The 16,805-nt window shown below is 37.2% G+C and overlaps 2 protein-coding genes across 2 annotated transcripts; both read left to right on the forward strand.

Moving 5' to 3' along the window:
- Nucleotides 1–32: 32 nt before the first annotated feature.
- LOC145228486 (uncharacterized) lies at nt 33–7,305 on the forward strand. The gene is made up of 14 exons (XM_080093553.1): nt 33–212; nt 501–586; nt 1,124–1,319; nt 1,388–1,459; nt 1,638–1,672; nt 1,996–2,051; nt 2,182–2,215; nt 2,305–2,503; nt 2,734–2,878; nt 2,946–3,052; nt 3,179–3,276; nt 5,301–5,354; nt 5,451–5,543; nt 7,067–7,305. The coding sequence occupies exons 1-14, from the start codon at nt 113–115 to the stop codon at nt 7,250–7,252; spliced, it is 1,461 nt and encodes a 486-aa protein (XP_079949679.1). The 5' UTR covers nt 33–112; the 3' UTR covers nt 7,253–7,305.
- A 1,315-nt stretch (nt 7,306–8,620) lies between these two features.
- On the forward strand, nt 8,621–10,121 carry LOC145230337 (uncharacterized). Its single transcript, XM_080095733.1, has one exon. The coding sequence runs from the start codon at nt 9,046–9,048 to the stop codon at nt 9,826–9,828; it is 783 nt and encodes a 260-aa protein (XP_079951859.1). The 5' UTR covers nt 8,621–9,045; the 3' UTR covers nt 9,829–10,121.
- Nucleotides 10,122–16,805: the final 6,684 nt, after the last annotated feature.

Consider the following 16,805-nt stretch of genomic DNA (forward strand, 5'->3'; position numbering starts at 1 on the left):
AACGACAAGAGAGCAACACATGCGATTTGGTAATTTGGTGTTTTGATTGCAGCGGTGTTTGGTTTCGTTTGCTTTTTGTGGAGTTAAAGTTGTCCAACTGCAGGCTGCTAAAATGGTTCTACAATCCTTGGTTCATCCAGCGAGAACCCTGGAAGAACTAAACAAGCAAAGAAATCAAAACATTTTTACCGACGTTACCATTCTTGTTTCCGGTATGAAATTTTAATTGTGTACTGAAATTTGTCAATTTTTTTTTATATGTAAGTCATTAACAGCATAGCAGGAAAAAAAAGTTGCCAAAAAAAAATCTTGTCAAAAAAAAAAAAAAAATCAGGTCAAACAAATCAGATAACTCAGAAATATTTTGTCGATTACTATTTACTGCACAAAAATCAACAAAATGTAATGGTAATTGCAAAGGTCCAAGCAAAAAGTTGACATAGAATATTATAACAAAGCTTGTTTACTTATAGCCTTGTTTATATATTTTTTTCTTACAGACGAAAAGTTTCCTGCCCACAGAGCATTGCTTGCTGCACATAGTTCTTTGTTTCATTCTGTGTTACAAGAATCATCAGTTGTAGGGGTAAGATCATAAATATACAAAATGTTTACAGCTTGTGCCTCTGTTTACTCCAGTCTGCAGAACATGGCAGTTCCCGACGAGATCTCGTTCGTGCAGGACCAACATGTCCCACATGCACGACCCGTAAGTTCGCTTGCAAGGCCAATTTCAGCAGGCGCAAAATAAGTAAAAGAGGTCAAGGCAGTACAGTTAAATGCCTTTTGGGCGAAATTTCCGCGTGCAACCCCTTAAAATTGATGTGCAAATTTTTTTTTTCAAAAAATAATCGTGCGTGCAGCTGCCACACTCTGCAGACTGGTGTTTACTAGCAACTTTTTTTCAAATGGTTCCTGTTTTTGTTATTTTTAACTTCCCATAATTATTGCAAAGAAACCAAATTGTGCATTATCTCAAACAAAATACTTGCATAGAGACCCTTTTTCTTACCTTTTGTCATAGGACTGTTTTTATACACTGCTGAACTGTTTCAATAATGGTGTCATATACATGCTGGATATTTGGAAAAAAAATCGTTTTTAATTTGTTTATTCCTCACAGGACAACACTCCTAACATAAACTTAGATGGTGTTGAAGCTGCATACTTTTCTATTCTTCTTGACTTCATGTACACTGCCAAGCTTTGTGTAAACATGGATAATGTTGATCAAGTATCAGCAACCTCTACGTTTTTACAAATATCATCTGTCGTTGAACTGTGCGAAAAATTTAAACTAGCAAATGAAAAAAATGAAGGTTTGAATGTTTGCCCTGTTGTGTTTTGACTTTTTTTCTCATATACCTGTTCAATTTTGTTTTGCTAGTAACAACCATTCTGTCAAGGAATGAAGGTAGCAGTTTGGCAACTCCATCAAAACCAGATGTGACTGAAACAGGTTTGTAGCTGTTCCCATTCATTTATTAAAATAATACTTTTAAGTGCATGCTGGCTATGTTTTAAGGATCTTTAATGTAACATGTTTGGGTTTAAACAATTGAAAGTAAGTTTACACCAATGTCCTTAAAAACTCAGTGTAACAGTTATAGTGCTTTTACCTGACAATGTTTTTGCAGGTGAAATGTCTTGTATCACAGATGAAAAAACTCAGGTATGTTTTCTGGGAAATTCAAAACCTTTTTTTGTATTTTTTGCTAAACATGTGTTAAATGGGAACACTATGCACGGACTTGAAAAGTAGTTTAATCATAAACATTACTGCCAAGGTAGTGGTGTATATAGAATACATCGTGTAGACGTTTCGACAATCTCTGTTGTCATCATCAGTACATGTTTTCAATCAAGCTGTGGAACACGGTATATAAAGCACTCCTTGTCGAAACGTCTACACGATGTATTCTATATACACCACTACCTTGGCAGTAATGTTTATGATTAAATGTGTTAAATGATTCCTGCATTTTAAAATTGTAGATTGAAATTGAACTCTCTGAAAGCGGGGTTGTTGAAAAACATGAAAAATTAGCCAGGTATTTATTTAAATTAATTGTTATAATGAACTTAAGCTAGCTTTTGTTAACTTCAATTAGTTTTTCCATATGTTTGAAAATTTACAATAATAGTTTGCATCCAAATGCCACTATTGTACTTTTGTTTCAGTGCCGAGGTGATTCCTATTATTTCGCAAGACAAGGTATTCTTTGTGTAATAAAATTTTTTGTTAAATGATGGTGAAATTTATTGGTGTTGTAAATGTTTTCAGCACTTGTTTTAAATATGCAGTTAACGTTAAATGGTGAAAGGAAGGGCAGAAAAGCAGTTTCGCGTTACAAGTGCCCTATGTGTGACAAACATATGACACTTCACAAGTTAGAAGCACATGTTCGAATGCACACGGGCGAAAAACCTGCCCAGTGCAGCTACTGTCAAAGGTCTTTTGCTAACATCTACAACCTAAGAATACATGAACGAAGCCATACAGGTTTGTTCTACTTCTAATGCCAAATTTTAAGTCTTTCTGATCAAAATGTACTCCACTTTGGGGCATTCGGACATGTTAATATATGTAAATATATATATATATACATGCTGGGCCTAAAATCTTAGGTTGTTTGAAATATTGTTTCATATATGGTTAGAGTGAAATAATATTTTCATCAATTGTTATTAGATATTACGATATCAGGTACAAGAGCATTTGTCTGCATTTAGGTGAGCGCCCCTATCAATGCCCCCAATGTAATAAAACCTTTGCTGACCCTTCAACACTTTGCAAACACAAACTCTGGCATGCTGGAATCAAGAAGAAAAAATGCATGCAATGTGAAAAGCTCTTTTCTACAAGAGCCCAAGTAAGGTGTGCAAACGCTACTCTGGATTATGAAAAATTAGACAGAGCTAACCATGTTCCATAACATCAACAGGGAACATATGAAAACACACACAAAAGAAAAGCCATTTAAATGTCAACACTGTGATAAATCCTATGCTTATAAATGCGATTATAAAAGGCATTTGCGTGAACATACAGGTAAGCCCTACTTTATATTGTTTTTGACACCTTGTCTAAGTGACTAGGTCTTTGCTGTTATAAGACAACTAGGGTTATGATGGATTTTTTCTCCATTCTATCATTAAATAAAAACTTAATTCAAAGGTGATTTGTATGGACCTTGCATGTATTGTGGGAGATATTTTAACCACGGAGGAAATTATAAAGTCCATCTACGCAATCATGAGAAAAGAGCAGATAGGGTAAGACAATGTTTGAATTAGTTATTATGCTTTAAAACAGGGGTGTCCAACTCGAACACGACGCCGTGCCAATTTTTCAGCCTTTGGTACTTTTTCCAAACCATGTCTTAAACGTCTTAACGGCACGGGCTCAATCCGAATATTTGACTAATATGTAGAACCCTACTAAACGGTTAAAAAATGGGGCACTGGAGTACTTTGTGTGCGTCAAAAACTTATCTTTGTTCAAGTTACGTCGGTATAAAATGTTTTTCCAACTAAACACAAATGCGTTTGTAGTCACGTAATTAATTGAACAGACATCGGTTGAAACGCAACAATTACAATTGTTTCGAAACAAACGGGCATTTTATTGCGACATAAACATGGCACGTTCACTAACGTTTTAGTATTATGTGGCGCAATAACTTTCTGAAATAAAAACAATTGTAATTTTTTGTTATTAAATTCCATGGGCAAACATTAAACAATGCTAGGGGTTTATAGCCGCATTTAGATGTTGTTATGTAGGTTTGCATTACCGATTCCTAAGCCGTGTTCAATGTCCGTTTACAATGCACTGCAACGGCCCAAACTTGATTCAAGATGACCTAAGTTTAGGCGTCAACAATGCACGGTCAGCTATATTTGAAACGTGAATTGGATTTACTTTTATTTCTTGCGTAACAAGTTCTTTAAAAACTAAATCGTTGTTAAAATGACTGATTTGGCAAATCGTCTTTTCGGTATGTGTGTAACCGAAATTAGTTAGGTGATCCCGAATTTGGCCTAGGATTTTTGGGAAAGGCGAGATGGTTATCTTTTACTAAATAAAACAAGCTTACCCAACCCTATCCACAATTATAGCGGGATCACCGCCCCTAACTTGGTAAAAGAAACCAGGTCACCCTGCACTAACGGCTTACCGCTAAAACCAAAGTTGAGTGGTCACACCGAACAGGGCCCCAACTAAAACAAGTTTAATATAATATAAAATAGCAAAAACGCCAGCAACTTTCACAGCTTCAATACGCTACAACACAACACCACCACGTTTTCCAACTACAACACCAACGCTCTAAACACCACGAGGCCCAGGTGAGAACTGCCTCAAATCTAAAACGAAGCACGGCAGGCACGAAGTCACGTGATCTCTGCGTCCAATTACAACGTACAGGTGCGACACGTCGACGTCCAAATCATTGGTGTGAGACGATTGATAAAGGAAGCGAATGTAGCGGTACATTAAAACGTGTGAATACATAACGTGAAAACGCAAATATGTACAAACAAATATAACGTTAAATAAAAGTGTGAGTGGTAAACATTATGAAAATGTGCGTGGTAAATATTATCAAAATATAAACAAATATTAACAACATTGTGAAAACAAGATACATTAAAACAAAGAGTGTGAAAAATCATTGGGAAAACAACTGTGAAAATAAAGTAACAAACTTATGAAACAATAATTATTACCGGTGCAGAAATAAAACAAAGAAAATAACAATGTGCGTACGCGCTCATTACATGTGCAGAGGTTATTAGACGCACAGCAAACACCCCAACAACACAAAGAAATGTATCAAGTGACTATTTACAATATAATGTGACAGAAACTACAGGCTAAAACACAGAAAAGGTTTTGGCATATAGTCGCATACCGTATACTGCACATGGTATAGGTGTCGGCGCTTTTGATCAAAAGTCGCACCCCTGGCATTTTTTTGAAGCTGTACGCCTATGGCAAGAAGGCTTTAAATTTTTTAAAGTCAAAAACGAACAATCCAATTAGTGGGTTGTGTACCTTTCCACTGGTAATCTTTACAGGAGTTAGAATAAAGGCCAAGAAGAATCAATAGAAACAAATTTAATTCCGTGACAGATCCTAACGTTTACCATCTGAATGTGCAAAAGCTCGCGTGCCATTTTCAAATGCTCTGCGTGCCACGTGTTGGACACCCCTGCTTTAAAATAATGAAAAAATAAAACCAACTTAAAAACGATTCAATGTAGGTTGGTTTAATAGTTTTGAAACTTGATAGGTACTTGATGTTCCAAACCCAAACATTGCTCAACAAGACAACTCCATTTTAAAGGTATTTATCAAGCTTTTTTGTGCATGTGATTATAAAGGTTATTTGATGTTCATGCAGCCACAACAAAAAGTTACAATTTATTGTGTGTTAATTTAGGTGGATGACCTTGCCCAGCTGATGTCCCAAGGTCATTCAATTGAGGTCATGATTGATGAAAATTTGTTAGTCAAACCTGCACCAACGTTACAGGTACTTAATTAAAAGCTACCTTATGATAGGGTTGACATGTCAGGGAATTTAGTGTTTAAATCTGCGTCAGGGAGAAATGTTAAAATGTAATTAAAAGTCAGGAATTTAGGAAAAAAATATAGATATACTATGAAATTAATGCACCAACGGAGAAAATTTCTAGTAGTTAGCTGCAACCGCGTCTATACCATGAAATGTATAGAGGTAAACTGGCAGCGCGCAGGTTAACGCACAAGGTTACTGTTTCGTTTTGCAGTGTGTGTGTGTGCGCGCGTAACAATATCTGTTTGTTACTAGTTGTCTAACAATACCCGTTAAATACAGATATAAAAATCTGCGTCTTAAGAAAACACAGCGTTCGATGCTACGTGGGAAGTTTCATTTGCCTTAACTGTGTACCTAATATGCAAGGAATTAACTAACAACAAAAAGTCGTGAGATATAAAAACGTTTTTACAGTGGCATTTTATTTCAAATTTGAAAAGGTCTTTAGAAGGGCTGCTCCCAGTGTTGTTGTTTTTCTGTGACAATTTGAAATTGGTCCGAATAGTTTTTAGAGTGTCAAAGGTTGGCAACCCGTGATATATGTGCTTATTGTTTCAAGGATAGTGAGAGTAGTAAGCTTAGCCTGATAAACTTGACTAAACAGAAGTCTACGCAGAAAGTTCATTAACAAGGATCAGAGTATCGTATCTAACGTTTTTTAGTGTCACTGTCCGCGTGACTTCCGAATATTCTAAATTTATTCCGCAATAGAAGTAATTGGATCGCAAAAAGGTTAACCCAAACTGGGGTCCGCGGCCCTTTAGGGGCTCCGTGAGGCAATTTTGCGGGGACCGCAAAAAGCTGGAAGTAATTCTATATTCTAATTTAGCGTCAGTTTGTAGAACTAAATATGTTTAAATCAAAGTGAAATTGAGAATCGACCGTCTCCATAGGCTTTATTGCATGCCAACTAACAAAAATGCAATTGTTCGCGCACAATTATAATGTTTTTGTCTTGTCTGTAATGTCAGATTTGGAACATTGTTATGCAGAATTTTACATAACTAGCTAAAATCTTGCAATCAATTTTCCTTTTTCTGAAAAACACATTCAGACTTTGGACCACAACCCCTTCGAAATAATGGCAAAGGGACCGTTTCGAGAAAATACCGAAAAAGTTTGAGAACCACTGGGTTAACGCAAATGAGATAAATTTTGTCAGGGATTGTGTATCATAAAATATGGCAACCCTACCTTACGACCCGATCCCTCTTCAACAATATAGTGCTAAAACGTTACTACACAACTTCAAAAAGTGTGTCATAAACCAATATTTGAGCCAATATATGATAAGTAAGCTGCAGACAGTGTCCATTGTCCTATCAGGTCTCCTCAGGGCAGTTGGTAACAAGACATAGGCAATTTTGTTGGAAGTAACAGGCTAAAAACCCATGCCTAAACAAAACTGTTTGATGCCGCAACCGTGTCAAAAGCACGGTAGTATTATCGTTGTTTCTGATAAAATTGTTTGTTTTCAGACAAATTCGAGCGAGCACCATTCGATTGTGATGTCACAAGAAGATGAAATCGTTTCGGCAACGGTTTCGTTACAACAAGGCATGGCACGGGATGATCAGCTAACTCAAAGTCATTGTGATGTCATAGGAAATAAATGCGAGGCCCCTCTGGTGATCGCTGAACAAACGATTGACAAAACACTATGACATTTGAAACGAGTATTCGTGATGTGCAGGCGAAATAAAATATTTTTAACAAGTGTGGTTTAATAACTTCCGACCTATAGAAACATATTAGAATATTTTGGTACGCTATAGTTCAAGTAGTGTAGTGTTGCCAATTGTTTCCCCCCGCCACTTATTTGTAACGATTAGAAAATTTCATTTAACTACTGACACAAGCAGGCCCCACGCCCCCACAAGAGGGGAGTTAGGCCTGTGCGCCGCACCGGAGCCCATGGGGGTCCAGGGGGCGCATAGTTATTCGGTTAAAAAATACAGAGTCAAATATGTATGTACTTTCAAAATTGTTTTAAAACTGAAAATTGTTGATGCTGATTGCCGAATGTGGAGATTGATTTGAAAGTAACTAACTATGCAACAAGTTTTATGATTGTTACGTCGGTACATTGTAGCGCTCTTTTTGGTGATCCTATTTCTCGTACCACAGTTGTGTCCGTTGTTTGGCAAGGATTAGTAATGTCAACGGTAACATTTATTGCAGTATAAGTCGTGTAAGTTATGTTGTAAATTGGCATATACCTTGTAATTTGGACAAGCATAGGGGGTGGTGTTAAAGTGCATGATTACATAGGCCTAGTGCTGGTGAGTTTTAATGACGTTATACTAGAATTTGATACACTTATTTGATTTGGTCACAGATTTGTTTTTTGACCATAAGATAACGCGACAGTTGTGAAAAGCAGTGAAAAGACTTGACTTGACTTGGTATACCAACAACAAAAAGGAAATTTTTCACCAGATAAACGGTTCAGTTACCTGCAAACAAACAACAGCAGAACTTTGCCGTGCGATTTGTAGTTATTTTTGCTTAATTTTCACGTAACGAAGTCCTTGCTTTATGCAAAAACTTTCTTTTGTTGGCATTAGGTGTTGTAGTTGCGGTTTGGTTTATACGGTGGCCCATAAGGGCAACGTGCGAAAAAGTTTAAATCGCAAAATATATTTTAAAATCGACATATATATTCCGATCGCGATTTCAATATTCACCGATCGCGATTTCAATATTCGCCAATCGCAATTTCAATATTCACCGATCGGGATTTCAATATTCGCCGATCGGGATTTCAATATTCGCCGATCGGCATTTCAAAATTCACCGATCGCGATTTCAATATTTGCCGATCGGGATTTCAAAATGCACCGATCGCGATTTCAATATTTGCCGATCGGAATTTCAATATTCACCGATCGCGATTTCAATATTCGCCGATCGGGATTTCAATATTCGCCGATCGGGATTTCAATATTCACCGATCGCGATTTCAATATTTGCCGATCGCGATTTCAATATTCGAGAAAAAATAGGCGACAAATATTCACGCCTGAATACACACGTTTCAAACCTTGAAATGACGCGTACGTGTACTATTTGAAAGCGCTAACTGCTGACTACATAACATTATTTGTGTGTTTATGCAGTATGTCTTGTTCAAAGTGTCAAAATACTGACATTAATGTAAGCCACCATTTTTGTCATCAATGTGGTGACAAATTAAACATAGAGGAAATTTTGATCAGGAAGTATTTCTTTGATGGCTACAGTTACAAAATAATCATTCAGTTTTTGGCAAAATATCATCGAGTTTACATGAGTTTAAGAACGCTTAAAACTCGACTTTCTTGTCTTGGACTCAAAAGAAGGGGACTTACATTGCCAAACACAGTTGAAGATGTTATTAGAAAGAAGATAGACGGTGCAGGTTGTTTAATGGGATACAGAGGGTTGTGGCATTCACAATATACGCTTGGATGGGGTCATGTTACCCCGCCATTGTGTACAAAAGTATTTGCGTGAAAAAGATACCGAAGGTGCAGCTACAAGAAAATCACAATGTTCAAAGCGTAGAAAATACTTCGTGCCTGTCCCAAATTTTTTTGAAAAAAAAAATGTTTTTTGCATTCATGTCTGCATTGACGGGTACAGCAGGAAAATTATTTGGTTGAAAGTTCTACTCGCAAACAATAACCCACTAGTTATTGGACACCTTTATATGGACGCAGTTGGAGCCTTTGGTGGCTGTCCCCAAAAAATAAGATCTGACTGTGGAACAGAAAATCATCTTGCTAGCATTCAGTGTTGTTTAATGAATACTGTGGATGCACACATTTATGGAACTTCACCACACAACCAACGGATAAAAGCATGGTGGTCAACATTAAGAAAACGTGTAACTACCTTGTGGATGAAAATATTTAAAGACTTAATTGAACAGAATACTTACACCCCAGTCAATGTTCTTCAGCATGAATGCTTATGGCATTGTTTCACACCACTACTGGAACTAGAATTGGATAAATTCAAGAATCATTGGAATACTCATTATATAAGAAAATCAAGACATGATACTGTTTCCGGGCGGCCTAATGTCATTTTTAATTTTCCAGAACTGCATGGTACTCAAAACTATTTGAAGGAAGTGGACTTGTGGCAGTGTGATTATATTGAACAAAACCATTTTCCACCAGAAGAACAAGAAAGAATCACTCATCAAGAGTATTTTCACTACCTGAAAACTGAACTAGCTATAGCATGCCTGTAGATTGGCATGATGTCTCTTTATCAAACACTGAAAAATCATGCAGAAAGTTAAGACTTTTTTTGTATTTAAATGCATGTGTATTGTGAATTCTACTGTTGTATAAAACGAACACATAGAAACATAATGCTCCTGAAACACAACTTGAAAGCATCTATGCACAGTACTCGCAAGCATTTCAAGAATTAATTTACATGATGTATACAATGAAAAAAACAGTTTTTAACGAAATATATCGAGTTACACATTGTTGCAAATTTTGTCACAAAATAAAAAATTGCTTTTCACTAAACCTATTTATCAGGTGTATTTAAAAAATCTGTGTGTGGTAAGACCATGTTAGGCTATACCAAAGAAATTTGGTCTTGGTAATACAATCCCAGATGTTGAATCCAGGGCGAGTGACTTACAAATAAAAGAAGCAGTCAAGGGTATATAAATTTTGGACGGATATTACATATGACTGCCCTTTAATCTTCATATTTTTCGGACCTGCAGTTAAATTTTACAGTACAATTTTGACGAATATCTAACCAATGCATAAATGTCACCACATTGATGACAAAAATGGTGCCTTACATCAAAACAAACTGAACCCAGTTGCAATTTTAGGCCACCCTGTAATATTTCTTGAAAACCAGAAAGGTGGCTTTCCCATACATTTCAATATTATATGTTGTGTACCACTCTTATCGATTTACTATATATATACACCATTAGATTGTTTTTGCAAGCAAAAACGAATGGGTCCCCACACCTTTGTTTAAGCGAATTGGTCATGGTAAACAATTGTTTAGTTTTAGATTCTTTTTTTAAAAGGACAAATTAGTAGAAAGCATCAACTCAAACATTAAAAGGCTTTGTCCTGTTTACATTATATTGTCACATATTTACAAAAGTAGTAAAAAAGAACATAAACAATACTCCCAATCTGAGAATTTAATCTCTAGGTTTGACCTTGATAAGTGTGCAAGGCCAGTTTTGATGGGCGAATCCAATTAAAAGGTAATTCTTTAAAATACCTTACATTGTACAAACCAACAAAGCATGAAACTCCTAGATCATGTACTTTAGTCAGAAGAGCCATTTTAATACAAATGTTTTGGGGGTCTGTAGGTGAACCGCCGGGTCATTTGGGGTCAAACTTTAGGAGGATCAATTTTGGATCATCAACTTACATCTGTGTAAATTTGAAGCACTTTTTCTCAACCAAATGCGTTAACCAACTAGCATTAGACAGAAGGAAGAAAACAATACAAACAAAAACAATAAACTATACAAAACTATCTATATAATTTAACAACAGCCAAAACCAACAGCACAGGAATCGTTATTATCAATGAACATGTGCTCGCAGTAGGCAAACAGTTGCATTTGGTACCATTCTGTGATGTCATGCACCCATGTTTAAACTCAACGGTAACATTATGTGGAAGCCCAAGGGGTCACGTCTAAAACTGCGGGCCCGCTTGGCCCGCTTGGCCCACTTGGCCCAGCACTTGGTCCGTTTTACCCAGCGAGAGACGGGCCAAGCAATAGATATTGTGGGCCCGTAGTTTTTCCTCGCAAGAGACGCGACAAGCCTGGATATAGCGGGCCCGCAGTTTTTATACTTGTAAGAGACGCGACAAGTCTGGATATAGTGGGCCCGCAGTTTTTCAATTGCATGAAGTGCTGGGCCAAGTGGGCCCGCAGTTTTAGACGTGACCGGAAGCCCAAGTGGAGGTTTTCTGGTGCATCCAGTGAAGAACTTGATGAAATCCTTAAATGACACTGGTGACTTTTCTGTGATTAAAAAAAACACAAATTATTCGGTTTTGTGGTGGACCTATTGTGATGTATGTAATAACATACAATTTCAATCATTTTTCAGCATACCGTCATAGTAGCATGATTCCATAAGGTCCAAAAAACACTTGAAAGTAGTTATTTCCATTATCTTTTTCGAACTTCCATCATTACCAAAGTTTGGAACTACAATCTTTGAAAAGCTTTCAAGATGTATTGGTCTTTTTCATCTTTCCTCTGAAGTGAAATGATTCTTTTTTCTTTGCATTAAAAAAGTCAAAGCTAAGCAGCCTTTTTAACTTCTTTCCCTCTGAAACATTACCAGGTGCAGCAACCTCACTTTCATTTGCAAAGGGAATGTTACAAGAACAGTGAGGACAAAACTTAAAAATGTTCTTCCACAGGTTTACCACAGCTTTGACAAAACATTTTGTGGCTCTTATGGCTATAGCTATACCTGTGTAGGAATTTTTTTAAGAAATACATAAAGGTGTGCTGCGGGGTATTGCCAATGATGTACACGGTTATCATACGACACAATTTAGACCAAGCTTTGCTAAACACTTTAATCACATACTACCGTTTTCACCATGCCAGTTTCACTTAACCTCGTTGTCGGTTTGGCGGAATATATTTCAACGAAGTTACATACTGTTTAAAGTACAACAACAAATCTTTTTTCTTTAACCATAGTTTCGTTAAAGACTGATCTGCAATGTTTTCTGATAATTTGGTATTTTACTTCACATGTTTATTATTTTGTTTCGTTTTTTGGTAAATGCATGTTTACTCACCACGTGCAGGGCCGAATATTGAAATCGCGATCGGCAAATATTGAAATCGCGATCGGTGAATTTTGAAATCCCGATCGGCAAATATTGAAATCGCGATCGGCAAATATTGAAATCGCGATCGGCGAATATTGAAATCCCGATCGGTAAATATTGAAATACCGATCGGTGAATATTGAAATCGCGATCGATAAATTTTGAAATCCCGATCGGCAAATATTGAAATCGCGATCGGCGAATATTGAAATCGCGATCGATGAATTTTGAAATCCCGATCGGTTTTTACATGAGAAAATTTTCGGACCCGAAAGTACAAGCCCAAACCCGAATCTTTTTCAAAAGATCATAATAGCTAAAGTTTACCGAGTGAAACCTTCATATCAGTTAGCAGATAAAACGAAAAGCGTAAAAGTATCAGAGTTGGAACTGCATGTACTCCGAATCTGGCCTTTGTGTTATACTCGCTCCGAAAAACTGTAATTAGAATTATCTATATACATTAACTATAAATCACAGTACGCCAGGCCTATTGAAGGCGCTATACCGAATTTTACATTAACTATATATATATAGGATTTTCATTTTGCCTAGTTTTGCCGTAGTTACACGCTTAAAGGGGATTTTGTGCCATTTTAATCGATGTAGGTCGTATTATCAATGTAAGTATAAGGATTAACTTTTATTATTGTTCACTTTTAGACTTTGCACCAAGAAGTTTAATGCGTTGTGAAAATCTAGCAGTAAAACGTTTGTTTTGTTTCTAGCTTAAGTTTAATTGTAACTGCAAATACAAACCAGATGTTCCACAACAACAGCAGCCAGGAAGGTAATTACAGCAACAACTTGACGTTTACCAGTCGACAGGACCTTCCACAATGGATCGCTGCCACTAGTCTTAATATTTTTTACTTCTTTTTCCTCTCCTGGACTTTATGGGGAATGTTTGCTTACGGGTTTCGTAACGAGAAGTTTAGGTACGCCTGGACTGTAGAAACAAGCAAACGTAAAGGCAACTTTGTATTTTTGTCTGGCATTGTCGCTGTGTCTAGCTGTTACTGCGGCCTGATTGGAGACGCCGTGTTTTTCAATTTAGCGTTTGGAGATGTTAATGCCGCGTATCAATGCGAAAAAACCTTGGACACTGTACTTGCGTTTTACATTGGCTCAACACTGTTCTTTTTGCTGTTCTATTGGTTACGGCAGCGCAGTTTATACCAACATCCAGTGATGAAAACATATGCAAAAAAGAAGCTGATTAAATATCTCAACATATTTACCGTGGTCATCCTACCACTGAGTTCAATAGCGGAGGTTGTAAGTTTTGTAATTCCGTTTCAAACTCACACCAGAGGAAGCGGATGTCGATATCTGCCCTTAAAAGATCTTACTCTGTGGCCACTATACATGAGCGCGGGTCTCTTTGCCATCGGACAGTTGGTGATGATATTTTTATTTGTTTATCCACTGAGACGTTCCGCAAATGGCCCAAACAGGCGCCGCATCAGGGCAATGTTTCGTCGTTCGGCAATTTTGGTATTTGTCACTGTTGTCTCCAATCAAGCACCAATTGTGATTTCGGGCAGCGCCCAGAGCATTCTTGGAGTAACAGTACACGGTCCAAACATTCTATTTGAAACCGACCTTATGATCAATACCTTCTGTGTCGTTTTGTCGTTTAAGGAGTACAAAGAGATCTTGCTGCCAAAATGCAAAAAAAGAAAAACACAAAACTCATCGTCAGTGACGACGCCACCCAGCAAAACATCTACCACTTCATTTCCTTTTGTTTAATGTGCAAGAAACACAATGAAAAATTGTAAAATTTCTACGTTTCTTTGTTCAATACGTGAAGATTTACTTTGTTCACTTTTACCCTTCTGCGTGCAGTATGTTTGTAAATTATTGTACAAAACAACTTATAGGGTATTTTTGTTTGTAGGGTTTGTAGCTAGTTGTTAAATCATAGTTGGGAGGTTGGCATCGTTTACTTAAACTAGTGGTTCTCTTTTTTTTTGTCGGGACCAAAAGGTAGTTCATCTAAGTGTGTAAGAAGCCGCAAAAAAAGAATTTAAAAAAGAATGCAGAAAACAACAAGAATCTAAATGTCTACTTTTTGTTAACAACACTTCCCTGCAGAAAGAATACCGAATCTGACTTAAGAGACAAACATTTTGAAACATTTATTTTTAGCTTTTATGATAACAAGCCATATGGCTTTTATGGTAATAATAAAGTGATTTTCTGAGGTCTTGTGAGGGCCGCAAAATAAGTAGTTGGGAGCCGCATGCAACCATAAAAGCCGCGGTTGAGAATCATTTTAAACTGCTAAACATTTTAGCATTTATAAGAGACGGCATGATATAGCTGCAAGCCTGCCATGCAGGGTCGTGCTAATATTGTGCAATATGCTACCTACTGCGGTTTGTACATGACTGCAGTTTTGTGCAACAAATATGTTTTGACGTCTCTGGGATTTCAATAAAGGCAATAATTTTCAAACATAAAAGAGTCATAAAGTTTTTCATTTAATAAACAAAACGTACACACAAAAACTTACAAGCGACTGCAGTTAACTTGCATATTAAACAAAGGGACATGGAGTTGTAGATGTTTTGCTGGAAGCCGTAGTATTTGACGATTTTGGCAATTCTTTTCTTTCACATTTTGGCAGCAGGATCTCTTTGTACGCCTTAAACGACAAAACTACACATATGGTAAAGATCATAAGGTTGGTTTCATATAGAATTGCCGGAACGTGTACTGTTGGTCCGAGAAAGGCCTTGCTGCCGATGCCCACAATTACAATGGGTACTTGATTGAAGACAACAGTGACAAATACCAAAATTGCCAAACGACGAAACATTGCCCTGATGCGGTGCCTGTTTGGGCCCTTTGCGGAACGTCTCAGTGGATAAACGAATAAAAATATCATCATAAACCGTCCGATGGCAAAAATACCCGCAGCCGTGTATTGTGGCCACAGAGTAAGATTTTCCATCATCTGACATCCGTTTCCTTCGGTTTTAGTTTGGAATTGAATTATAAAACTAACAACCTCCGCTATTGAACACAGTGGTAGAATGACCACAGTAAATATGGTAAGAATTTTTATCAGCTTCTTTTTCGCATCTATTTTCATCACTGGATGTTGGTATACTTCGCTGCCTTAACCAATAGAACAGCAAAAATATCAGTGTTGAGACACTATGGAACGTGGCTAAAGTATCTACAACTATTTCGCACTGATAAGCATTGGTATTTCCAAACGCTAAATTGTAAAACACGACGTCTATGATCAGGACGCAGTAACAGCTAGACGTAGCAACAATGCCACACAGAAATACAAAGTTGCCGTTACGTTTGCTTGTTTCTACTGTCCAGGCGTACCTAAACTTCTTGCTACGAAACCCGTAAGCAAACATTCCCCATAAAGTCCAGGAGAGAAAAAAGAAATAGAAGATGTTGAAACCAATGGCAGCGATCCATTGTGGAATGTCCTGTCGACTGGTAAATGTCAAGTTGTTGCTGTGGTTGCCTAATTGGCTGCTGTTGTTGAGAAACATCTGGATTGGTTTTCACTAAGAACAGAATTCAATCTATTCAAAAGAGCTCACTGCTATATTTACCGACGCATTAAGCTACTTTCATGGTGTAAAGTCTGTGGATGAACAGGAAGAAAAGACTTCGGTTCGCACCGGTTCTATAGAACCGTCTCTCGAAATTTTATGAGATCAGCGAACCGGTTAGCATTTAGCACTGGTTACTGTCAATGGACTTTATGTAACAGAATTGGCTGAAAAACATGACTTGTGTGATAGAGTTGGCTGACAAAAAGTTTAAATCCCACCGCTAAATGTACCGAAACGTCGACTAAATGGTACAAAATTCCTGTTGGTAACTTCGTAAAGAGTAGCTCTAATAATAACCCTTAAGATAATGCTAACTACAGTTGTTATAGGGGCGGGTATTACAAAAAGGCCAGAATCAGATTACAGTTCCAACTCTGCTACTTTTGCGGATGTCATTTTGTCTGCGATCTGATTTAATGATTTCTCTCGGTAAACTTTAGCTTCTGCCCTATTATGGGTTTCAGGTTTAGGCTTGTACTTTCAGGTTCGATACAAATTTAAGCAGAAATTCTGCGTTTGGCAGGCTAACATCTCTCATACTAACGCCAAACTTCACAAAATTTAGTTTTTTGAACTTGTGGTTAATAACCTTTTGGGAGTTTGCCTCACAAATACGCCAAAAGAAACTTTATATTTACAACTTTTCTTTTATCCCTAGCTTTTATTGTTTCTATTGTATACCAATGCTCATGAACAAACGCCTCCAGTTCACAGCAAAGCCCTAAAGCCTATTGCATACGTGAGTCGTAAACTCCCTTCGCCGTAAGTATCT

The sequence above is a fragment of the Phallusia mammillata genome, chromosome 5 (genome assembly GCF_965637545.1).
Source record: "Phallusia mammillata chromosome 5, kaPhaMamm4.hap1.1, whole genome shotgun sequence".
NCBI lineage: Eukaryota > Metazoa > Chordata > Ascidiacea > Phlebobranchia > Ascidiidae > Phallusia > Phallusia mammillata.

Excerpts from the sequence above, each read along its gene's own strand:
- LOC145228486 (XM_080093553.1), top strand. The coding sequence starts at position 113 with ATGGTTCTACAATCCTTGGTTCATCCAGCGAGAACCCTGGAAGAACTA. Across the intron at positions 1,460-1,637 it reads ACCAGATGTGACTGAAACAG|GTGAAATGTCTTGTATCACA; the intron begins GTTTGTAGCTGT and ends ATGTTTTTGCAG. Across the intron at positions 5,355-5,450 it reads AAGACAACTCCATTTTAAAG|GTGGATGACCTTGCCCAGCT; the intron begins GTATTTATCAAG and ends GTGTTAATTTAG.
- LOC145230337 (XM_080095733.1), top strand. The coding sequence starts at position 9,046 with ATGTTACCCCGCCATTGTGTACAAAAGTATTTGCGTGAAAAAGATACC.